The 24,265-nt window shown below is 49.5% G+C and overlaps 1 protein-coding gene across 4 annotated transcripts in view; it reads right to left on the bottom strand.

Annotated features, from left to right (window-relative positions):
• Window positions 1–24,265, bottom strand: part of mast2 (microtubule associated serine/threonine kinase 2) — a 154,701-nt gene that overhangs the window by 12,511 nt on the left and 117,925 nt on the right. For all 4 annotated transcript variants that reach the window (XM_072388825.1, XM_072388826.1, XM_072388827.1 and 1 more), the window contains 9 exons: window positions 15,415–15,490; window positions 12,645–12,854; window positions 5,293–5,394; window positions 3,780–3,912; window positions 3,626–3,693; window positions 3,440–3,543; window positions 3,161–3,369; window positions 2,117–2,255; window positions 1,740–2,038 (listed from right to left, as the gene is read on the bottom strand). In XM_072388825.1, coding sequence (XP_072244926.1) covers window positions 1,740–2,038; window positions 2,117–2,255; window positions 3,161–3,369; window positions 3,440–3,543; window positions 3,626–3,693; window positions 3,780–3,912; window positions 5,293–5,394; window positions 12,645–12,854; window positions 15,415–15,490 — 1,340 coding nt within the window. The remainder of the gene's footprint in view (window positions 1–1,739; window positions 2,039–2,116; window positions 2,256–3,160; window positions 3,370–3,439; window positions 3,544–3,625; window positions 3,694–3,779; window positions 3,913–5,292; window positions 5,395–12,644; window positions 12,855–15,414; window positions 15,491–24,265) is intronic.

Below are 24,265 nucleotides of genomic sequence, written 5' to 3'. Positions count from 1 at the left end.
CCCACCTGATGCCGACAGTATCTGCAGCACCTTGTCCATCATCCCAGACTGTAACAGGAATATAAAGACGACCAACCCTTCCCTGACCTTTCCCTGACCCTTCCCTGACCTCTCTGACCCTTCCCTGACCTCTCTGACCCTTCCCTGACCTTTCCCCCGACCCTGACCTCTCTGACCCTGACCGGTCTGACCTTTCCCCTGACCCCGACCCTTCCCTGACCTCTCTGACCCTTCCCTGACCCCGACCCTTCCCTGACCTCTCTGACCCTTCCCTGACCTCTCTGACCCTGACCCTTCCCCTGACCTCTCTGACCCTAACCTGACCCTTCCCTGACCCCGACCCTTCCCTGACCTCTCTGACCCTTCCCTGACCCCGACCCTTCCCTGACCTCTCTGACCCTGACCCTTCCCCTGACCTCTCTGACCCCGACCTCTCTGACCCTGACCTCTCTGACCCTTCCCCTGACCTCTCTGACCCTGACCTCTCTGACCCTTCCCTGACCTCTCTGACTCGCCCTCACATCTGAGGGAATGAAGAGGAAGAAAACGCAGGTGAATTCCAGAAGAAAGAGAAGAAGAGTAACACAAAAACTACGATTCTTTTGAGTTCTCTGTCTTTTGGTCACTGTGTCTCAAGACGGATGAGAAAGTAAAAAGTCTTCTTCATTAAAGGCAACGCTCGCCATTTCAGTGCTTCTTCCTCCAATCAGACGAGCAGAAGTAGCGCCTCACTTCACGACCCGGCATCGGGCAACGTCTCTGGCCTTTGAGCTGAATAAATTTAGCCCGAATGAGCAGCAAATGACACAAAGATGAATGAGAACTGTAGGAAATGAGCCCACTTAGGACTTTTATGCTCAAAACAAAGCAGAAAAACCACAGTGTGAGCGTTTAGCTAACAGCGAGCGTTTAGCTAACAGCGAGCATTTAGCTAACAGCGAGCGTTTAGCTAACAGCGAGCGTTTAGCTAACAGCGAGCGTTTAGCTAACAGCGAGCGTTTAGCTAACAGCGAGCGTTTAGCTAACAGCGAGCGGGGGTCATGTGGTCTGGCGTCATATTGGTTGAATTTACTTAAATTCTGTTAAAAAAACAACTTTTGGAGTCTTTAATTTCCTGTAAAATGATTAAAAAATGTCCATCCTGCTCCTGTGAGGGTTTGTAATTATTCTATCAGATAAAATGCTTCTTTTCAGAGAGATTCAGAGTGAAATGAGCCTTTAAGTGTCAGAGGGCTTTGTTGTGGGTCATGAGCTGTTGGTACCGACCAAAAGAACGAGACCGAGAAGATAAGCAGCTGATGAGAGCTTCCTCTGAAGGCCGAGGAACTTCCCCTCGGTGGGGTTTAAATATTCTGCCAGGATGCCTTCAGGGGAGGTCCAACCAGCAGGAGATTACAGCTCTCTGGAGGAGCTGGAGGAGGTAGCTGTGAAAAAGGAGGTCGGCTGGCTTCTCTTCACCTGTAATCCAGACTGGGATAGGTGGGAAAAGACAGATGGATGCCCCCCCCCCGGCCCTGAAACACCCAACACTGACTGCTGGAATGAGACGATAAAGGAAAAAAGAAGAAACTGGTGTTTCCAACGACCCTTGAACACAGCGGCTCAGAGGCAGCTGACGGTTCCCAGCTGGAAAATAACCTCCAAAGAAAGAGATTTTCTCTCACCTGAAACTGCAGGAAACAAACTGAAACGAATCAGAAGCGCCTCTGATGGCGTCTGATGGCGTCTCATCGACTCACCGCTGATGACCTGACCGAACAGCTCCTCTGTGGTGTCTCCGAAGAAAGGAGCGCAGCCCACCAGGAACTGGTACAGGATGACTCCCATCGCCCACCAGTCCACCGGCTTCCCGTAGCCCTGCCGCAGGATCACCTCGGGGGCGATGTACTCCGGCGTGCCGCAGACCTGCTTATCCAGGAACTCCCTGGTGTCCTTCTCGATGTGACCCTCGTACAGGTTCGTGGTCAAGCTCATCAGGCCGATCTTTGAGAGGCCGAAGTCCGTCAGCTTGATGTGTCCCAGGGACGTGATGAGAAGACTGAACGGGACAAATCAGAGCCGTGAGCGTCGGGAGGAGCAGCGCCAACCACCACGCTGCTGTGTGGGTGAGTCTTACTTGTCAGGTTTAAGGTCTCTGTGCACGATGCCGTAATTGTGAAGATACTCCAAGGCGAGAACGGTCTCAGCGAAGTACATGCGCGCCATGTCGACCGGCAGGGCGCCGATGTTCTTCAGCAGCGTGGCGCAGTCTCCACCTGCAGGCCGCAGTCAGAACATCAGAGAAAGCAGCGCAGCGACCACAACGCCGCCGCTAAAGCAAGGCGAGTTTATTTTACAGCACAAGGGGATTCAAAGCGCTTCACAGAGACATTAAAACAGAAGAAATAAAAGCACGATTTAAAATTTAAGGAAAAGAAAGAACAATGGATAAAATCTGATTCCGTTTTGAAACTCAAGCTTATTCAAAAGCAGCTGAAAATAGATAGAAATGGACTTAAATCCTGAGAGTTTCAGCTGATCTGAGGCTTTCTGGGAGTTTGTTCCAGACATGTGGAGCATAGAAGCTGAATGCAGCTTCTCCAGGTCTGGTTCTGACTCTGGGAACTGATAAAGAACCGGATCCAGATGACCTGAGGGGTCTGGGAGGTTCATAGTGGGTCAGGAGGTCTCTGATGCATTTTGGTCCATTCAGAGCTTTATAGACCAGCATCAGAACTTTAAAGTCTATCCTCTGATGGACCAGCATCAGAACCTTAAAGTCTATCCTCTGATGGACCGGCATCAGAACTTTAAAGTCTATCCTCTGATGGACCGGCATCAGAACTTTAAAGTCTATCCTCTGATGGACCAGCATCAGAACCTTAAAGTCTATCCTCTGATGGACCGGCAGCAGAACTTTAAAGTCTATCCTCTGATGGACCGGCATCAGAACTTTAAAGTCTATCCTCTGATGGACCGGCAGCCGGTGGAAAGACCTCACAGCTGGACTGAGCTGCTCCACTTCTTTGGTCTCAGTAGGACTCCAGCAGCTGAGTTCTGGATGAGCTGCAGGTGTCTGACTGACTTTTTAAAGATGCTTTTACAATAATCAACCCGACTAAAGATGAATGCATGGACCAGTTCTTCCAGGTTCTGCTCAGGTTCTGCTCAGACATCTTACCCTCCACGTACTCCATCACCATGCAGAGGTGCCTCCTGGTCTCGAACGAGCAGAACATGGAGACAACAAATGGGTTCTCGGCGAAGGTGAGGATGTCCCGCTCCACGAAGGCCTGCTGGATCTGGTTCCTCAGGATCAGGTTCTGCTTGTTGATCTTCTTCATGGCGAACCGCTGCCTGGTCTCCTTGTGCCGTACGAGATAGACGGCCCTGTGCGAGAGGAGAAGGGTTACAGAGGAGCTCAGCTGGTGAGAGATGGAGCTAAGGGAAGCTGCCGTACCCGTAGGCTCCGTTACTGATGAGCTTTATGTTTTCAAAGTCTTCCTCTCGAGGGGTTTTGGTCTTAGCCTGCGGCGGCGCTGCTGGCACAGCGGAGCCTCGACTCTGAAACACAGCAGAAGAAGAAAGCTCGCGTCAGGCCTCCCTCTGAGACGATGACAGCTTCTGCACTGAAGCCTGAACTCACATCGACTGAATCGTCAGTCTCGGGGGTTTCTGGGTTCCCGCTGTCATAGCTGCTCAGCTGGGTCATTTCTGCAGAGAGACAGAACCGATCACGGACCGAACCGCACAAGATTCGAAAGATTGAACCAGAAAAAGAGGAATATTTGGTGCTTTACCCTCCAGAGGGTCCCTGGTGAGACCGAGCTGGCTGATGATGTATCGGGGGATGTCGGATTTGATGCCCTGGCCTTCCTTTGCATGTCCTTCAGCTGCTTCCAGCAGGTGGTAAAACTCCTCAGGATCAAACTCCTGCAGAAGAGGAGGAGGAGGAGAATGGTTCAAACACATCACAGAGTCCTGATCCAGCTCCCTAAGTTACTCACACATAAAAACAGGAAGCAGCTGCAGAGATTCACTGAAACATGTTCAAACATGAACATAAACCCAGAATCTGAGGCAGAAACAGAGTTTTTTATCAGTTCTCAGCAGCTTTAAAGTGAATCTCTGGTCTGAGCTCCTTTATTCTCTTAATTCTCCGCTTCCTTCTTCATGAACCACTGAATTAACTGTGTGTACATCAGAATGATTTAATATTCCCACACGAAGCCTGTAAATGAGCCAAATGTTACATTTGAATCAGCTGGATCTGAATCAGCTGAATCTGAATCAGCTGAATCTGAATCAGCTGGATCTGAATCAGCTGGATCTGAATCAGCTGAATCTGAATCAGCTGAATCTGAATTAGCTGGATCTGAATCAGCTGGATCTGAATCAGCTGAATCTGAATCAGCTGAATCTGAATCAGCTGGATCTGAATCAGCTGAATCTGAATCAGCTGAATCTGAATCAGCTGGATCTGAATCAGCTGGATCTGAATCAGCTGAATCTGAATCAGCTGAATCTGAATTAGCTGGATCTGAATCAGCTGGATCTGAATCAGCTGGATCTGAATCAGCTGGATCTAAATCAGCTGGATCTAAATCAGCTGGATCTAAATCAGCTGGATCTGAATCAGCTGGATCTAAATCAGCTGAATCTAAATCAGCTGAATCTGAATCAGCTGAATCTGAATCAGCTGGATCTGAATCAGCTGAATCTAAATCAGCTGAATCTGAATCAGCTGGATCTGAATCAGCTGGATCTGAATCAGCTGGATCTGAATCAGCTGGATCTAAATCAGCTGAATCTAAATCAGCTGAATCTGAATCAGCTGAATCTGAATCAGCTGGATCTGAATCAGCTGAATCTGAATCAGCTGGATCTAAATCAGCTGAATCTGAATCCGCTGGATCTAAATCAGCTGGATCTGAATCAGCTGGATCTAAATCAGCTGGATCTAAATCAGCTGGATCTAAATCAGCTGAATCTAAATCAGCTGGATCTAAATCAGCTGGATCTGAATCAGCTGGATCTAAATCAGCTGAATCCAAATCAGCTGGATCTAAATCAGCTGGATCTGAATCAGCTGGATCTAAATCAGCTGGATCTGAATCAGCTGGATCTAAATCAGCTGAATCTAAATCAGCTGGATCTAAATCAGCTGGATCTGAATCAGCTGGATCTAAATCAGCTGAATCTAAATCAGCTGGATCTGAATCAGCTGGATCTGAATCAGCTGGATCTGAATCAGCTGGATCTGAATCAGATGGATGAGGTGGGAGGGACTGAACCGGGGTCCTTTTTTCTTACCAAACACTCCAGGAGGCGGGCCGGCCGGGCGATGATGATCATCAGCTTCTTGACCAGCTGCGTGACGAAGGTCACTTCGACGCTCTCTGAGCGCTCATGAGCCTGAAAACAGACACAGAACACAGGGAATAATTTACATCTCTGTCTTTAGAAGTCAGTGCGGCTACAGGAGCGCCATCGGATCGGATTAAAGGCTGAATCACAATAAGACTGAGTTATTCAGCTCATGGAGACGCCTTAATCTGACTATAAACGGATCGGATTAAGACCTGAGATAACTCCATCCGATCGGATCGAGCGTTCTGAGCATGCTCCAGATTTTTTCCCAGGAAGTGGAAGGAGACGATATTCCTGTTGTCAGAAAGAAAGAAACAACGCGATGGAGAACGTTGTGCATCTCTGTTCCATAACCAGCTCATCACAGATGGAGAGGGACGCAGCTTCATCTCGCTCTGCGTTCTCCATCTTTCTGAATGCCTGAGTTTGTTGCTGTTGGCGGTGAAGACGCCAACAGGAAGTGGCTCTATTAGCGATAGCTGAAATGGGGACAGCGCCACCTATGGTACCGGGGTATGACACGCTTTGTGCCAGTGATTCCATTCATTCACCGCCATATATCCGAGGATAATTACCCTCAGATAAGGAGCAGAACCCAACTGTAGCTTCAGTTAATCTCATCATATAAACCCTCTGACTGTTAGCTTCTTGCAGTGTTGTCGAAAACCTTCGAGACGACAAATATCAGGAAATACTGATGTTAGGCAGATATTTCTGTGAATCCCTGTTTATATCAAACATATACTACTACTGTCAAGGAAAAAAGCAAATATTTCTGAATTCTGGCCGTTACAAGTCAGGATAGCTGCATGAAATAGTGAAATAGATCGATTGATCAGTTACTTCAGCTTTAGTTTAGATGACTTCACCACTTAATGTTAACTCGCTCTTTGGAGCCGGAACAGAAACTTTCTCCGGTTCATTTCAGTTGAGTTTAATCAGAGCTCGGGACTGATTGTGATTTCTGACTTTGTTTGTAGCACAAACACGGATTAAAGAACCTGCTGAGTTTATACAGCGCCACCTATTGTACCGGGGTATGACCTGCTTCAACAGGAAGTGGCTCTATTAGTGATAGCTGAAATGGGGACAGCGCCACCTATGGTACCGGGGTATGACCTGCTTCAACAGGAAGTGGCTCTATTAGCGATAGCTGAAATGGGGACAGCGCCACCTATGGTACCGGGGTATGACATGCTTTGTGCCAGTGATTCCATTCATTCACCGCCATATATCCAAGGATAATTACCCTCAGATAAGGAGCAGAACCCAACTGTAGCTCCAGTTAATCTCATCATAAACCCACTGAGTGGGAACCGGCTCAGGACTGATCCCTGGAAATGTTCTAATTCACTTCAGCTGAGCAGGAAACGTCTCCTTCTCAGGTTCGTCCTTCACAGACGAAGCAGAAGAAGAAGTCTGGGGACAAAAACTCCTTCCAGGGACACCTGGGAGGAAACTGAAGGAGGCGCCGCCATGAAGCCTGTCAGGTGGAGACAGAACAATTTACCCTGGAAATAAGAGAGGCAAAACGGGGGCTGGGGCAATTATAAAGCCCCCACATGCTGCCTTCTCGGGGGGCTGCATGTGTGTTTCTGCATGCTTTCTGATGCATGTTTGTGTCAGGCTGAATAACAGAGAGGAGGTGGGTTCATTAGCAAGTTTGTGTGACTTACTGCTGTTCGCCTGACAGACGCAGGGGCCCCAGGGGCCCCGCGACCCCCGCCCCTGAATTATTTATAACTGTAATGAAACCTGGAGGGGAGGAGTGTGCACGTGCCGTACGTGCACTCTAAATATCTATCAGAGAGGCGGCGTGAGGTGAGTAATGGACGCAGCAGTAATTAACCCAACGCTACATTTCTAAGCAGGTGTTAAAAAAGGTAAAAGCAACATAACACGACATTTATCTGTGAAATCTGACAGATATAAACGATATAAACACAAGAGAAGCTGTTTCTAACCTGAACCCAGCAACCGACTGACAGGGAATACACCAAAGGCTCAATTAATGCTTTAAAAGCAACAAAAATAATATAAAAACATCAGGTTTAAAGTCACATAAATGAGCTGTTTTCATCTGGGAAAAACATCTGGAACTGTTTATCAGAGATAAAGAATTATTTCAGCATCAGTTCACAGAATCTCTTTCAATATAAAACAGAAACAAACAATAAAAAATGACAATAAATCACGAGTAAAGATAATTTCAAAGTAAAGGACGGAATAAATTCGGGTATTAAGTCACAGTTTATAGAATTTTAATTCATTTATTGAATCTTTGAGCTAAATTTTCCAGCCGCCGGGCGGTCAGTGGCGCCCCCTGCTGCTCAGCGGCGCCCCCTGCTGCTCAGCGGCGCCCCCTGCCTCTCAGCGGCGCCACCTGCCGCTCAGCGGCGCCCCCTGCTGCTCAGCGGCGCCACCTGCCTCTCAGCGGCGCCCCCTGCCGCTCAGCGGCGCCACCTGCCGCTCAGCGGCGCCCCCTGCCTCTCAGCGGCGCCCCCTGCCTCTCAGCGGCGCCCCCTGCTGTTCAGCTTTTTTTTTTTTAATTATTACTCAGGATTTAGTTTGGACCTCATCAGTTTAACGCCATCTGAGAACCAGACGCCGCCGCATCGCACGGCGCTCCATGAACACGACCAGAAGCCTCGTTTGTAAGCGATCACATGACCGCTCCGCACGCCTCAGAGCTTCGTCTCGCCGCCATCGGCCTCTTCCTTCAGCTTCATGTTGGGAACGTTTCTGCTCGTGAGAGTCAGATAAACGGTGCCGCTGTCTGCGTTCGGGTCGAACTGAACCGGACTCACGGTGACAGGAAGACGGGCTCTGAGGTCATTTCGAGGAGCTCAGAAAGCCTCGGTCTGACTGCTTCAAACACAGAATCTGATGTTCTAAAGTGGATCATCCCAAAAACAGGAAGATCAACAGAGAGTTTCAGCTCCTGAGCTCTCAGGCAGCCAATTAAAGCCAGATGTGCACAGCTGTGGCCGAGCTCGCGCTCCACCTGCCCCCAGTGACCTGCCGGAGTCTGGCAGGGTTTCCCTGGGGTGACGGCAAGGAAGGCCTGGATGCAGGTTGCCATAGTAACCACCAGGCAGGTCACCGAAGAGCCATGACATGGATGGATGATGGAGGGGCGGCGAGGAGCGAGACGGCAGAGGGAGGCAAAGGTGGAGGAGAGATAAAAGACGAGGAGGAGAGGTGAGACGGCCTCCTGCGAGCTCTGTAATGATGTCATGACCCGAGGAAGAGATGAAGACACGATAAGCAAGGACAAAGGAGAGAAAGATGCTGAGGAGAGAAGGAGAGGAGGAGAGGAGAGAAGGAAAGGAGAGGAGAGAAGGAGAGGAGAGAAGGACAAAGGAGAGAAAGATGCTGAGGAGAGAAGGAGAGGAGGAGAGGAGAGAAGGAGAGGAGGAGAGGAGAGGAGAGAAGGAGAGGAGGAGAGGAGAGAAGGAGAGGAGGAGAGGAGAGGAGAGAAGGAGAGGAGGAGAGGAGAGAAGGAGAGGAGAGAAGGAAAGGAAAGGAAAGGAAAGGAAAGGAAAGGAAAGGAAAGGAAAGGAGAGGAGAGGAGAGAAGGAGAGGAGAGGAGAGGAGGAGAGAAGGAGAGGAGAGAAGGAGAGGAGAGAAGGAGAGGAGAGGAGAGGAAAGGAGAGGAGAGAAGGAGAGGAGAGGAGAGGAAAGGAGAGGAGAGAAGGAGAGGAGAGAAGGAGAGGACAAAGGAGAGAAGGAGAGGAGGAGAGGAGAGAAGGAAAGAAGGAGAGGAGAGAAGGAGAGGAGGAGAGGAGAGAAGGAGAGAAGGAGAGGAGAGAAGGAGAGGAGAGGAGAGGAAAGGAGAGGAGAGAAGGAGAGGAGAGGAGAGGAAAGGAGAGGAGAGAAGGAGAGGAGAGAAGGAGAGGACAAAGGAGAGAAGGAGAGGAGGAGAGGAGAGAAGGAAAGGAGAGAAGGAAAGGAGAGAAGGAGAGGACAAAGGAGAGAAAGATGCTGAGGAGAGAAGGAGAGGAGAGAAGGACAAAGGAGAGAAGGAGAGGAGGAGAGGAGAGAAGGAAAGGAGAGAAGGAAAGGAGAGAAGGAGAGGACAAAGGAGAGAAAGATGCTGAGGAGAGGAGGAGAGGAGAGAAGGAAAGGAAAGGAAAGGAAAGGAAAGGAAAGGAAAGGAAAGGAGAGGAGAGGAGAGGAGAGAAGGAGAGGAGAGGAGAGGAGGAGAGAAGGAGAGGAGAGAAGGAGAGGAGAGAAGGAGAGGAGAGGAGAGGAAAGGAGAGGAGAGAAGGAGAGGAGAGGAGAGGAAAGGAGAGGAGAGAAGGAGAGGAGAGAAGGAGAGGACAAAGGAGAGAAGGAGAGGAGGAGAGGAGAGAAGGAAAGAAGGAGAGGAGAGAAGGAGAGGAGGAGAGGAGAGAAGGAGAGAAGGAGAGGAGAGAAGGAGAGGAGAGAAGGAGAGGAGAGGAGAGGAAAGGAGAGGACAAAGGAGAGAAGGAGAGGAGGAGAGGAGAGCAGGAGAGGACAGAAGAAAAGGAAAGAAGGAAAGAAGGAGAGGACAGAAGGAGAGGAGAGAAGGAGAGGAAAGAAGGAAAGAAGGAAAGGACAGAAGGAGAGGAAAGAAAGAAGGAAAGAAGGAGAGGAAAGAAGGAGAGGACAAAAGGAGAGGAGAGAAGGAGAGGAGGAGAGGAGAGGAGGAGAGGAGAGGAGAGAAGGAGAGGAGAGAAGGAGAGGAGAGAAGGAGAGAAGGAGAGGAGGAGAGGAGAGAAGGACAAAGGAGAGGAAAGAAGGAAAGGACAGAAGGAGAGGAAAGAAAGAAGGAAAGAAGGAGAGGAGAGAAGGAGAGGAGAGCTATTAGCTGAAAACTTGGCATATCTCAGCATGGTGTGCAGTGTGTCCTTAAAACATTTGAGGAAACTGGACAAGTGGAGGACAAAAGAAGAAGTGTCAGGCCTAAAAAACTATCTCCAGCAGATGAACAGGATCTGAAAGTGATGTCCTTAAGAAAGAGGAAAAAATCCAGCTGTGACCTGACAGGACCTGAGAGATGCATCTGGACCTTCAGCTGATCCATCTACTGTTGGCCCAAGCCTCATCAGAAATGGTCTCCATGGAAGGGTGGCTGTCAAGAAGCCGTTCTTAAGGAAGGGAAACAGGGAGAAAAGGCTGAGCTGTGCCAAATGACACAAGAAGTGGACTGAAAATCAGTGGCAACAGGTCTTATGGAGGGATGAATCCTCCCCAGAGCCCGGACCTCAACATTATTGAAGCAGTGTGGGATCATCTGACAGAGAACGGAACAAAAGGCAGCCCACATCCAAAGAAGAGCTTTGGGATGTCCTTCAAGAAGCCTGGAGAACTATTCCTGAAGACTCCTTAAAGAAATGACAGAAAGCTGGTCTCAGAGGGTTCAGGCTGTGTTGGAGAATAAAGGAGCTCAGAGCAGAGATTCACTTTAAAGCTGCTGAGAACTGATAAAAAACTCTGTTTCTGACTCAGATTCTGGGTTTATGTTCATGTTTGAACATGTTTCAGTGAATCTCTGCAGCTGTTTCCTGATTTTATGGATAAATATGAAGAAATGCAGCTGATCAGGACTCTGGACTGAACTCACTGAGCTGATATAATCGTTTCTGACTGAAGTTTTATTTCCTTGACACCAGTTAAAGCTGCAGAGCAGAAACACCCAGAACAGATCAGAAGATGATCTACTGATTTATTTATTGATCACTGAACTCTGGAACCTGCTGATTCAATCTAAAGCTGAAACCTGCTGCCTGTCGGAGCCAAACCTGAGCGGGTCGAGCTGCCCCCGAGTCTGACTGATCAGGAGAAACTCTGAAGCAAACAGAGCTGGACTCAACTGGAAGGTCTTCCTGCTCCTCGTCCTCCCAGCAGCACGCCATCAGCTTCCACTCGCTCCTCCTCATCACCTCCTCCACCTCCTCCTCCTCCAGCCTCCTCTGCCATGAGATGCGGTACATTTCTCCCACAAAGAGGACGCCTGCAGGTGGCTGCTGTCACACCTCTGTCCACCGGCTCACATCCTTCTCACGTCGCCGGGCGCCAAAACAAACAAAAGCCTCACGCTTCCTAAGTGGTGATGTCATCATCCAGGCCGCATTGCAGCGGCTGCTCGGCTGGGACGCCGCTCCAGATGTGCTGGAGCAGAGTTCCTCACACTCTCCAAAAGCATTCGAACAGGCTTCCCCCTCCTCCCCCTCCCTGAGCCCCTCAGCCAATCAGAAGCAGAGGAATCCCCTGGAATCCCCGCCCACCCCCAAAAGCCTCCGCCTGCCCTCCTGCTCGTCTGGGAGAGTCATCCGTCAGCCCCAGAGATCGCTGAGGTGTGAAATTAAAATCAGGAGGATGCATGTGTGTGTGGCTATGATTGAGAGGTACTCTGCGTGTCCCGGTGGAACAGAAGGTCGCCACGAGGCCGGTGGGAGTCATAACGGCGCCCCCGGGCGCTGCAGGACTGAGCTAATAGAGATGTCACCACCATGTAAACACGCCGGCCAATCAGAGCGCCACCGCGGTCCCTCCAGTGACCTCACACCACTAATCATGAGTGAAGGAAGGGTGGCGTCACGCCGTGAGTTGTTCCACGATCAACCGAGCGCAACCGGGACGGCGCCGCCGACCCGACGTCTTCATCAGAATTATTCAAATGAATCTCACGCTTTTATTCGTTCAGTTTACTGGAACTGATCAAATTTTCCTTAAAAATCAGTCGGAATGAGCAGAAAACTGGGCAGAAGGAAGATAAACACATCAGCTGGGAGCACTGGGAAAACTGGGAATACTGGGAAAACTGGGAGCACTGGGAGCACTGGGAAAACTGGGAAACACTGGGAAAACTGGGAATACTGGGAGCACTGGGCTCACTGGGAATACTGGGAAACACTGGGAACACTGGGAAACACTGGGAGCACTGGGAAAACTGGGAAACACTGGGAAAACTGGGAATACTGGGAGCACTGGGCTCACTGGGAATACTGGGAAACACTGGGATCACTGGGAACACTGGGAATACTGGGAAACACTGGGAATCACTGGGAAAACTGGGAAACACTGGGGAACACTGGGAATACTGGGAATACTGGGAGCACTGGGAAAACTGGGAGCACTGGGAAAACTGGGAGCACTGGGAAAACTGGGAACATAAATATGAGCTGAATTTCTTTTTATTTCACGATTCAACCAGAATATTTTTGCCTCTTTTCGTTTCTTAATTTCCTTTAACTGTAAACATCGGCTCTCCTTCGTCTCCATCAGAACCTTTTTCACCACGGTTCATCTCTGTGTGTCGGACTCACGTCTTGCAGCAGCTTCTCCAGATTCTCCTGCAGCTCGTAGAAGTAGCGGGAGGTGATGAGGTCCTCTCTACTTTTCTCCAGGCAGTCCCTGGACAGCTCGATCAGCTGGTGGTGGATGAAGCTCAGGGCGCCGTCGGCCAGGGGGCAAACCTTATCCGGGTCGGAGGAGGCGAGCAGCTCGGCCAGACGCTCCTCCATTTGAGCTGTCGCCTGAGGGTGAGTCACAGACACGATGAGGGAGCAGATAATGCCATTCATTACAGAACAAACCCAGATTAGAAGATTAATAATTTAAAGAAAAAGAGCTATTACACTTCAGAAAACCCCGTCTTCTTCACATTAAACCTTCAGAATAACACCTTCAGTTACATTTAAGGAGAATAAATAAGAAGGTAAATCAAATTTTAGCAGGAAATGATTCTGGCTGCTTTTATGTTAATTACTTTCAACCTTATTTAGCTAAAAAAATAAAAATAAATGATGATTTTCAGAATCTGCTGCAGCAACACTCAGTGAAAGCTGTTCTGGAGCCAAAGAAAGACAGAAATAAAGTCCATCCAACCATGAAATGTGAGAAAGTCTCACCATGCCTGAAGCTGCTGGATGCAGAAGTTCATCCTCATTCACATCTGTGTACGTTTCTTTAATAAATCCATGTTAACTCTAACTTAATAAAGTCATGTTGGGTTAGCTGTTGCACTTCCTTGGGATTTTATTTTTTTTATCTCTAAATTATAAATAATCTGTTTGAAAGTAGAACAAAGTAAAGACCAGAAGATGATCCTGTCGGGGAAATCATCTATAAATGAAAGAATTAATAGAATAAATTAGTCTTTACTGACCAGTTTCATCGTATTTAGAACCAAAAGTAGAATCTGACTCATAAAAGCTGTTCTGGAGCCAAAGAAAGACAGAAAGTTTATAGAATCTACAGCAACAGCTTCTGGAGCTTCTCCAAGCAGCAGGTTACCTGCTGACAGGTGAGGGTGTCAGGATTGGGTATAAAAGCAGCTTCCACCAAAGGTTCAGCCTCTCCAACAAGGATGGGTCGTGGCTCACCGCTTTGGGCCAAACTCCATCAGAGAATCATCAATAAGTTCAGGAAATATTCCTCAGAGTCAGACTGGAAAGAACTTTGGTCTTTCAGCATCTACAGAGCAGGATATTGGGAACAGATTCAGGGAGTCTGGGGAAGTCTCAGTGTGGAAAGGCCAAGGACAGAAAGCCCTGTTGGAGGAGCTCGGAGCCCTCAGGCAGCACTGCAGGAGAAACCGTCAGGCCACCATGATCCATACAGCCACATGGGCTCAGGAGGAGCTGGGAAAAGCATTTCCACTCAACACAGTCCACGGCTGCATCCAGAAATGTGAGCTGAAGCTGCATCACACCAGGAGGAAGCCATATATCAGCTCTGAGCAGAACCACGGCCCAGTTCTCTGGACTCCAGCTCATCTCAGAGGGACAGAAAGACAGTGGACACGTGTTCTGTGGGCAGATGAGTCCACGTTTCAGCTGCTTCTGGGAAAAACTGCTGAGAAAGAGCATCCAGCTGTTCTCAGAGGAAGGTTTAAAGCCAGCGTCTGTGATGGTCTGGGGCTGCAGCAGAGTCCAGGGCATGGAGGGCTTCATCTGGGTGAAGGTACCACTGATGCACAGCTGGATGTTGGAGTTCTGGAGAGACAGATGCTGCCATCAAGGTGACTTCTGTGGTTATTTCAGCAGGACGATGCCAGACCTCCTTCTGCAGGACTTCCAGCAGCTTCAGACACACAGAGTGTGTGAGCTCGGCTGCTGCCTGCAGTCCACATCTGTCTCCTGCTGCAGATGTTGGAGCATCATGAAGAGGAGAACCAGACAACCAGGGACTGCTGAGCAGCTGGAATCTGGGATTCAGCAGGAATGGACTCAGATTCCTGTGAAAAAACTCAGTTCAAAGCATTAAAAAGAGTCATTAAAGGAAGCTGAAGGATGGAAACATGAGTCTGGAGCAGCTTTTACTGAGTGGTGCTGCTGCAGAAGGTTCATTTTGTCCCAGATCCTCAATAACAGGCCAGTTAACATGGGTCCAGTTAAGTCTTGATGCTGCAGATTCTGGATCTGGTTCTGAACACTGAAGCTGGTTGGTGAAAACTCTGAAGTTCTTGTTGACCTTTTAAAAAACTTTCCATCAGTTTGTGTGTCTGCGTCGGAACAATCGTCACATTTTAAATATTTTAAATCAGTTTTTATTCAAGAAACAAAATCAGATAAAGAAAATGTTCAAAAATGTGAGTCAGAAAGTCAGAAGCTGAAGTAAAACAGCAGAAATTCTGGAAAAGATTTGATTATTTTCAGGATTCATGGCAGATTTTTACGAGCCTCCATCAGAACAAAGAGAAGCAGAGACGGGCCATTGGTCCGATCAGTGATCAGTGATCAATGAGCTGAGCAGCTGGAATCTGGGATTCAGCAGGAATGGACTCAGATTCCTGTGAAAAACTTCAAAGCATTAAAAAGAGTCATTAAAGGAAGCTGAAGGATGGAAACATGAGTCTGGAGCAGCTTTCACTGAGTGGTTCTGCTGCAGGTTCTGGTTCTGAATATCATAAAGTTGGTCAGTGAAGATATTTCCAAGTATTTTAGGAAAAGTTTTTATTTTCCTCGTTCAAACTATCGAAGCCTCCTCTTCACAGTGTGTGTTAGTGCACGTGTGTGTGTGCACGTGTGTTAGTGCACGTGTGTGTGCACGTGTGTGTGCACGTGTGTGTGTGCACGTGTGTGCAGGACAAACCTTGGGGAACCTCTCCTTGTACACATGGTTCATCATCATGATCTCATGGTCGAAGGAGACGGGCGAGCGTCCGGGGCTGCAACAGAGCAACAGACAGCTTCTGAACCTCTGAATCCAACAAAAACTCCTTTTTGCTTTTATTTTTATTCACTGAAGCAGCTGAAATCTTTCAGGAAACCAGAGGACATCTGGCTCCAACAGAAGCTTAAACCCTACAGAACCGTTCTGTTCATGAGAGGCTGAAGGATGGCGGCACGAGGCTGGCCCACCTCCCTCCTGTTCGCCCAACGGCGCCGGGATCAGGGCGCCATTTGACCGGTTCAGTCGGGTAAATATGTGCAGTTGATGGAAGGAATATAATCATATTTATCATATTATCAACCTCTTTCGAGACCAAACCTGCAGCTGCTTGTTGAGATGGATGCTATCTCCAGTTTGACCACTAGGTGGCAGTAGATGTTACAGCTGTTCCTTTAAGTCAGTTTTCTGTATTTTAAATCTGTTTTTATTGCTCTCAGAGCTGCTATAATTGTGGCTTTTTGTTCTAACCGCTCTTCCTGGTATCTTAAAGATAACGAATGACCTTTTTTATTAAACTTTAACATGAAAAAACTAAAAATAAAGCCTTCTCTACGGCCTGAACTGAGCTTTTCCTCCACAATCCCAGCTCTGACCCAACTAAAGAAAGTAGGTCCGATCCTTTTCCTTTCCTCGCAGGATTCGGGCTCAGCAGACGGGTCACTTCAGCGGACGCTAACAGGACCTCGGCATCATGTGGACGACCCCTGGACCTCTTTATCAGCGTGTTTCTGCCTGTGAGAAGCAGAAACTCTCAGAGGGGTTTCACAGACTGACTCTCCAGCTCCAGCTGAATATAAAACCAGCAGAACCGACCTTCCTCTGCTGGGAGGCAGAACGGCGGCGGCAGCAATACCCTTGACCTTTCCATGTCTCACTTCCAGCAGAATATGAGATGATGACAGGTGACAGGCGCTGAGAGCGTGTCTGAGGCAGGAAAATTCATTCCGAGCTATTTCTGGGCTTTATTATCTCGCTGCTTTATTTCTTCCATCAGTTTGTGACGGTAAACATTCGCCTGCAGCGTGAAATGATCCAGTTTGTGCCGTTTGTTGGGAAAATAGAAATGAGGATAAGAATGTGTGTTTCTCCTGGTTTTAAGCAGCAAACACAGATTATTTTGGGCTGAGGATGAGTCACCGGCAGCCTGTCCGATGAGGTAATGCTTTAAGTCATCCGTCGGCAGCTCAGTCCAATTAAGCAGGTAATTGGACTGCGAGCAGACGGCTGAGCGCCACGACAGCAGCTGACGGCAAGTTTGATTAATAACACCCCACAAGATCAGCTGTGGCCTTGCTTTGAATAGTCAGGATCGCGTGTTTTTAGAGAGTAAAGTTTATTTTTAAAGCCCTGAGCAGCAAAACAGCGTCAAATACAGCAAAGTTTAAAGGGTTCAGATCAATAAAAGTGAACAGAAAGACTGGATAAAGCGGTGAGGTTTAGCTGCTTTTGGAAGGCGGCGCTGCAGATTCCTGAGCTGTGACCAAAGACCACGAGCAGCAGAGTCGGTTTAGTGTCTGCCGGCGAAGGCGAGGGTTTTAACATCGATCCTGAACGCTGCGGCGAACCAAAGAAATCAGGAGGAGGGCCGGATTTATCTGAGCGATCTGACACATCCAGGAATCATTTTCTGAGTTCAGCAGAGGAAACGATTCCTGCAACGAGCCAGAAAAGAGATCACATGACCCCAGAGGGCCGCCGCCATCTTGCTTTGTTTCCAACGTGGTGTCGTCGGAGCCGCCGCCATCTTGCTTTGTTTCCAACATGGTGCCGTCGGAGCCGCCGCCATCTTGCTTTGTTTCCAACATGGTGCCGTCGGAGGAGCCGCCGCCATCTTGCTTTGTTTCCAACATGGTGCCCTCGGAGCCGCCGCCATCTTGCTTTGTTTCCAACATGGTGTCGTCGGAGCCGCCGCCATCTTGCTTTGTTTCCAACATGGTGCCGTCGGAGCCGCCGCCATCTTGCTTTGTTTCCAACATGGTGCCGTCGGAGCCGCCGCCATCTTGCTTTGTTTCCAACATGGTGCCGTCGGAGCCGCCGCCATCTTGCTTTATTTCCAACATGGTGCCGTCGGAGCCGCCGCCATCTTGCTTTGTTTCCAACATGGTGCCGTCGGAGCCGCCGCCATCTTGCTTTGTTTCCAACATGGCGCCGTCGGAGCCGCCGCCATCTTGCTTTGTTTCCAACATGGCGCCGTCGGAGCCGCCGCCATCTTGCTTTGTTTCCAACATGGCGTCGTCGGAGCCGCCGCCATCTTGCTTTGTTTCCAACATGGTGCCGTCGGAGCCGCCGCCATCTTGCTTTGTTTCCAACATGGCGCCGTCGGAGCCGCCGCCATCTTGCTTTGTTTCCAACATTGCGCCGTCGGAGCCGCCGCCATCTTGCTTTGTTTCCAACATGGTGCCGTCGGAGCCGCCGCCATCTTGCTTTGTTTCCAACATGGTGTCGTCGGAGCCGCCGCCATCTTGCTTTGTTTCCAACATGGTGCCGTCGGAGCCGCCGCCATCTTGCTTTGTTTCCAACATGGTGTCGTCGGAGCCGCCGCCATCTTGCTTTGTTTCCAACATGGTGCCGTCGGAGCCGCCGCCATCTTGCTTTGTTTCCAACATGGTGCCGTCGGAGCCGCCGCCATCTTGCTTTGTTTCCAACATGGTGCCGTCGGAGCCGCCGCCATCTTGCTTTGTTTCCAACATGGTGCCGTCGGAGCCGCCGCCATCTTGCTTTGTTTCCAACATGGTGCCGTCGGAGCCGCCGCCATCTTGCTTTGTTTCCAACATGGTGCCGTCGGAGCCGCCGCCATCTTGCTTTGTTTCCAACATGGTGCCGTCGGAGCCGCCGCCATCTTGCTTTGTTTCCAACATGGTGCCGTCGGAGCCGCCGCCATCTTGCTTTGTTTCCAACATGGCGCCGTCGGAGCCGCCGCCATCTTGCTTTGTTTCCAACATTGCGCCGTCGGAGCCGCCGCCATCTTGCTTTGTTTCCAACATGGTGCCGTCGGAGCCGCCGCCATCTTGCTTTGTTTCCAACATGGTGCCGTCGGAGCCGCCGCCATCTTGCTTTGTTTCCAACATGGTGCCGTCGGAGCCGCCGCCATCTTGCTTTGTTTCCAACATGGTGCCGTCGGAGCCGCCGCCATCTTGCTTTGTTTCCAACATGGTGCCGTCGGAGCCGCCGCCATCTTGCTTTGTTTCCAACATGGTGCCGTCGGAGCCGCCGCCATCTTGCTTTGTTTCCAACATGGTGCCGTCGGAGCCGCCGCCATCTTGCTTTGTTTCCAACATGGTGCCGTCGGAGCCGCCGCCATCTTGCTTTGTTTCCAACATGGTGCCGTCGGAGCCGCCGCCATCTTGCTTTGTTTCCAACATGGTGTCGTCGGAGCCGCCGCCATCTTGCTTTGTTTCCAACATGGTGTCGTCGGAGCCGCCGCCATCTTGCTTTGTTTCCAACATGGTGTCGTCGGAGCCGCCGCCATCTTGCTTTGTTTCCAACATGGCGCCGTCGGAGCCGCCGCCATCTTGCTTTGTTTCCAACATGGTGCCGTCGGAGCCGCCGCCATCTTGCTTTGTTTCCAACATGGCGCCGTCGGAGCCGCCGCCATCTTGCTTTGTTTCCAACATGGCGTCGTCGGAGCCGCCGCCATCTTGCTTTGTTTCCAACATGGTGCCGTCGGAGCCGCCGCCATCTTGCTTTGTTTCCAACATGGCGCCGTCGGAGCCGCCGCCATCTTGCTTTGTTTCCAACATGGTGCCGTCGGAGCCGCCGCCATCTTGCTTTGTTTCCAACATGGTGCCGTCGGAGCCGCCGGCATCTTGCTTTGTTTCCAACATGGTGCCGTCGGAGCCGCCGCCATCTTGCTTTGTTTCCAACATCGTGTCGTCGGAGCCGCCGCCATCTTGCTTTGTTTCCAACATGGCGCCGTCGGAGCCGCCGCCATCTTGCTTTGTTTCCAACATGGTGCCGTCGGAGCCGCCGCCATCTTGCTTTGTTTCCAACATGGTGCCGTCGGAGCCGCCGCCATCTTGCTTTGTTTCCAACATGGTGCCGTCGGAGCCGCCGCCATCTTGCTTTGTTTCCAACATCGTGTCGTCGGAGCCGCCGCCATCTTGCTTTGTTTCCAACATGGCGCCGTCGGAGCCGCCGCCATCTTGCTTTGTTTCCAACATGGTGCCGTCGGAGCCGCCGCCATCTTGCTTTGTTTCCAACATGGTGCCGTCGGAGCCGCCGCCATCTTGCTTTGTTTCCAACATGGTGCCGTCGGAGCCGCCGCCATCTTGCTTTGTTTCCAACATCGTGTCGTCGGAGCCGCCGCCATCTTGCTTTGTTTCCAACATGGCGCCGTCGGAGCCGCCGCCATCTTGCTTTGTTTCCAACATGGTGCCGTCGGAGCCGCCGCCATCTTGCTTTGTTTCCAACATGGTGCCGTCGGAGCCGCCGCCATCTTGCTTTGTTTCCAACATGGTGCCGTCGGAGCCGCCGCCATCTTGCTTTGTTTCCAACATCGTGTCGTCGGAGCCGCCGCCATCTTGCTTTGTTTCCAACATGGCGCCGTCGGAGCCGCCGCCATCTTGCTTTGTTTCCAACATGGTGCCGTCGGAGCCGCCGCCATCTTGCTTTGTTTCCAACATGGTGCCGTCGGAGCCGCCGCCATCTTGCTTTGTTTCCAACATGGTGTCGTCGGAGCCGCCGCCATCTTGCTTTGTTTCCAACATGGTGTCGTCGGAGCCGCCGCCATCTTGCTTTGTTTCCAACATGGCGCCGTCGGAGCCGCCGCCATCTTGCTTTGTTTCCAACATGGCGCCGTCGGAGCCGCCGCCATCTTGCTTTGTTTCCAACATTGCGCCGTCGGAGCCGCCGCCATCTTGCTTTGTTTCCAACATGGTGCCGTCGGAGCCGCCGCCATCTTGCTGAATTGCAACACGTTGAAGCATTTTTTGGTGATTTAAAGACAAAATAAGTCATTTCTTTGTAAAACAAACAGAACTCGTGAGAAGAGTCGTTTAGAAAAACGTTTAAAGTTCGTCTAAAAGTGACACAAACAAATAACCGAATTTAAGGAAATAAAAGAATCATCATGCAACTCCGTGCACGTGAACAGCCGTGCACGTGAACTTGTTTTCATGGTGCCGAGGCCACAAAGACGCCATCCAAACAGCGGCGAGCTGCAGCCAGTTTCAGGCCCGAGAATGTGCGATAAAAACAAAAAGAGAGGTTCACAAACTTCTGCCGCGTTGCTTTAACTCTGAAGAGAAGAAGAAGAAAACTTCCAGACTTAATCATTTCAGCTGCTCATGTGTTTATTCTGAGGGAAAAAGCTCCGATCCGCCCGCCTGCAGCAGCTTTCTGGGTCAATAACTGTCAAAGATGTTCGAGTCACTGTGAGATTTTGCTCCTTTCCTCAGAAGGCTGCTAACGGCGAGCGGCGCCGCTAACGAACTGATTATTCACACGTTCAGCTGTAAGTGACACGCGTCACTCACCCCGACCAAAGACAGGAAGAGAAATCAATCCGTCCCGCCGGCGCCTGGCAGCGAGCTGTGAGGGATTCAAAGCCCGAGGCTGTTCGGCACAGCCTGAGTATCTTCTTCTTCTTTTGTGTTATTCTTCTGTAACGCAGACCGTGATTAAAATAAATCTCTGTTCAGATTCAGGCGGACGAACTCCTCTGGATGGATACCAGCAGACACCAGACAAAGGATCATTAGGACACGGCCATATTTCTGCTGTAATGGGGAATAAAAGGCGGCCGGCGGCAGTCTCTGTGAAAACATCTCCGCCGTTATGTTGAGAAACGACCGCAGAGACGAAGTTTTTAGCTTTAGTTTGAAGTGAAGGCGCAGAGATGGAGACGTGGATGAGCTGCTTTCTGTCTAAGTGCTGATGTCACGTGTGAAAAAGGTGCTCAATATGCAGAGAGATGGCCGGTGGAGTAAATCAGGCGAGACAGTTAGAGCTGAGGAACCAGGAAACCTCAGCATCACAAAGATATCCATCAAGCCACTGAAACCAAAACATGTTAAAGGTGGGAATCATCAGGCTGTTTTTCACTGAGGCGTCTGCTGGCAGCACCAAAACCTTCAAACCTCAGATCACAGTTTACAGAACTGTGCAGAGTCCTGATCAGCTTCATTTATCTTTATATTTTATATAAAAACAGGAAGCAGCTGCAGAGATTCACTGAAACATGTTCAAACATGAACATAAACCCAGAATCTGAGGCAGAAACAGAGTTTTTTCTCAGTTCTCAGCAGCTTTAAAGTGAATCTCTGGTCTGAGCTCCTTTATTCTCCAACACAGCCTGAACCCTCGGAGACAAGCTTTCTGTCCTTTCTTTAAGGAGTCTTCAGGAATAGTTCTCCAGGCTTCTTGAAGGACATCCCAAAGCTCTTCTTTGGATGTCGGCTGCCTTTAACTTTGCTAAGTTGTCTGTTCTGTGTCGACACAACACTGGTTCATCCCTTGAGTTAGGAGCCTTTTTTCTGCCTGAAGGGTTCAAAGGTCAGAGTTAAGTGGCTGAACAAAGAAAAAACACTGAAAATGCTCAGGAACAAGGACTGAAGATGAGGGAAAAAGCAGAAAAACTGTGAAAGAGTTTCAGAAAGCTGCAGAACTGTTGATCAGGACACTTTAAAGGTTTCAGAAAGCTGCAGAACTATTGATCAGGACACTTTAAAGGTTTCAGAAAGCTGCAGAACTGTTGATCAGGACACTTTAAAGGTTTCAGAAAGCTGCAGAACTGTTGATCAGGACACTTTAAAGGTTTCAGAAAGCTGCAGAACTGTTGATCAGGACACTTTAAAGGTTTCAGAAAGCTGCAGAACTGTTGATCAGGACACTTTAAAGGTTTCAGAAAGCTGCAGAACTGTTGATCAGGACACTTTAAAGGTTTCAGAAAGCTGCAGAACTGTTGATCAGGACACTTTAAAGGTTTCAGAAAGCTGCAGAACTGTTGATCAGGACACTTTAAAGGTTTCAGAAAGCTGCAGAACTGTTGATCAGGACACTTTAAAGGTTACAGAAAGCTGCAGAACTGTTGATCAGGACACTTTAAAGGTTTCAGAAAGCTGCAGAACTGTTGATCAGGACACTTTAAAGGTTTCAGAAAGCTGCAGAACTATTGATCAGGACACTTTAAAGGTTACAGAAAGCTGCAGAACTGTTGATCAGGACACTTTAAAGGTTTCAGAAAGCTGCAGAACTGTTGATCAGGACACTTTAAAGGTTTCAGAAAGCTGCAGAACTGTTGATCAGGACACTTTAAAGGTTTCAGAAAGCTGCAGAACTGTTGATCAGGACACTTTAAAGGTTACAGAAAGCTGCAGAACTGTTGATCAGGACACTTTAAAGGTTTCAGAAAGCTGCAGAACTATTGATCAGGACACTTTAAAGGTTTCAGAAAGCTGCAGAACTATTGATCAGGACACTTTAAAGGTTTCAGAAAGCTGCAGAACTGTTGATCAGGACACTTTAAAGGTTTCAGAAAGCTGCAGAACTGTTGATCAGGACACTTTAAAGGTTTCAGAAAGCTGCAGAACTGTTGATCAGGACACTTTAAAGGTTACAGAAAGCTGCAGAACTGTTGATCAGGACACTTTAAAGGTTTCAGAAAGCTGCAGAACTATTGATCAGGACACTTTAAAGGTTTCAGAAAGCTGCAGAACTATTGATCAGGACACTTTAAAGGTTTCAGAAAGCTGCAGAACTGTTGATCAGGACACTTTAAAGGTTACAGAAAGCTGCAGAACTGTTGATCAGGACACTTTAAAGGTTTCAGAAAGCTGCAGAACTGTTGATCAGGACACTTTAAAGGTTTCAGAAAGCTGCAGAACTATTGATCAGGACACTTTAAAGGTTTCAGAAAGCTGCAGAACTGTTGATCAGGACACTTTAAAGGTTTCAGAAAGCTGCAGAACTGTTGATCAGGACACTTTAAAGGTTTCAGAAAGCTGCAGAACTGTTGATCAGGACTCTGGATCAGCTGAACCTTCTTTTCCTTTCGAGTCATAAAACAAACCGCTCTCTGCTGCTCAGACTCTGTTTTTTCTTTCTCTTCTTCTGGATCTAATCACCACTTCTCCTCTCAGCTCATTTCTTTTTCATTTGCCTCTTCACATCTGCAGTTCCCTCACAGTCTGAACCGGGTCCACGGGCCTCTGTTGGGTATTTATCTGTCAGCAGCCTGCAGGCGGCTCATTAGGAGCCCTTTAATGACTAATCTGAGGCTCTCTGCTCATGAGGGACGTCACCTCATAATTACAGAGCTTTGTCTTCTCCCTCGTTTCACCTGGAGAGTTTCAGAGCATCTCAAACTTTTTAATTCCTTCAGTGTGAAATGTTCATTCTCTACCTCCCACTTTTCAGAACTAACAGGTTTATATGAGGTTATCCGTCAGCTCCACAGAGAGCCTGACATCCACCAGCAAACACGGCGCGACTCGCATCAGATACGCTGCAGGCGCCTCCGTCTCGCCTCGATTCAGTATCTGAGCGCAGGGAACAGCAGAGGAGGTCAGGAGAGAAAACCCTGAGAGTGACAGGAGGAGGTGGAATATGGGAGGAGCACAGGTGGAATCTGGGAGGAGCCACAGGTGGAATATGGGAGGAGCACAGGTGGAATATGGGAGGAGCCACAGGTGGACAGGTGAGCGCCAGGGTTCCCCGCAGGGTTCCTGGCAGGGTTCCTTGCAGGGTTCCTCTCAGGGTTCCTTGCAGGGTTCCCTGCAGGGTTCCTCTCAGGGTTCCTGGCAGGGTTCCTTGCAGGGTTCCCCGCAGGGTT

Source organism: Leuresthes tenuis, unplaced genomic scaffold (assembly GCF_036924035.1).
Source record: "Leuresthes tenuis unplaced genomic scaffold, fLeuTen1.0.hap1 SCAF_7, whole genome shotgun sequence".
In the NCBI taxonomy this organism is placed as follows: Eukaryota; Metazoa; Chordata; class Actinopteri; order Atheriniformes; family Atherinopsidae; genus Leuresthes; species Leuresthes tenuis.
Note: the sequence above shows the minus strand (reverse complement) of the source record. Positions and strands in the feature narration are given on the sequence as shown.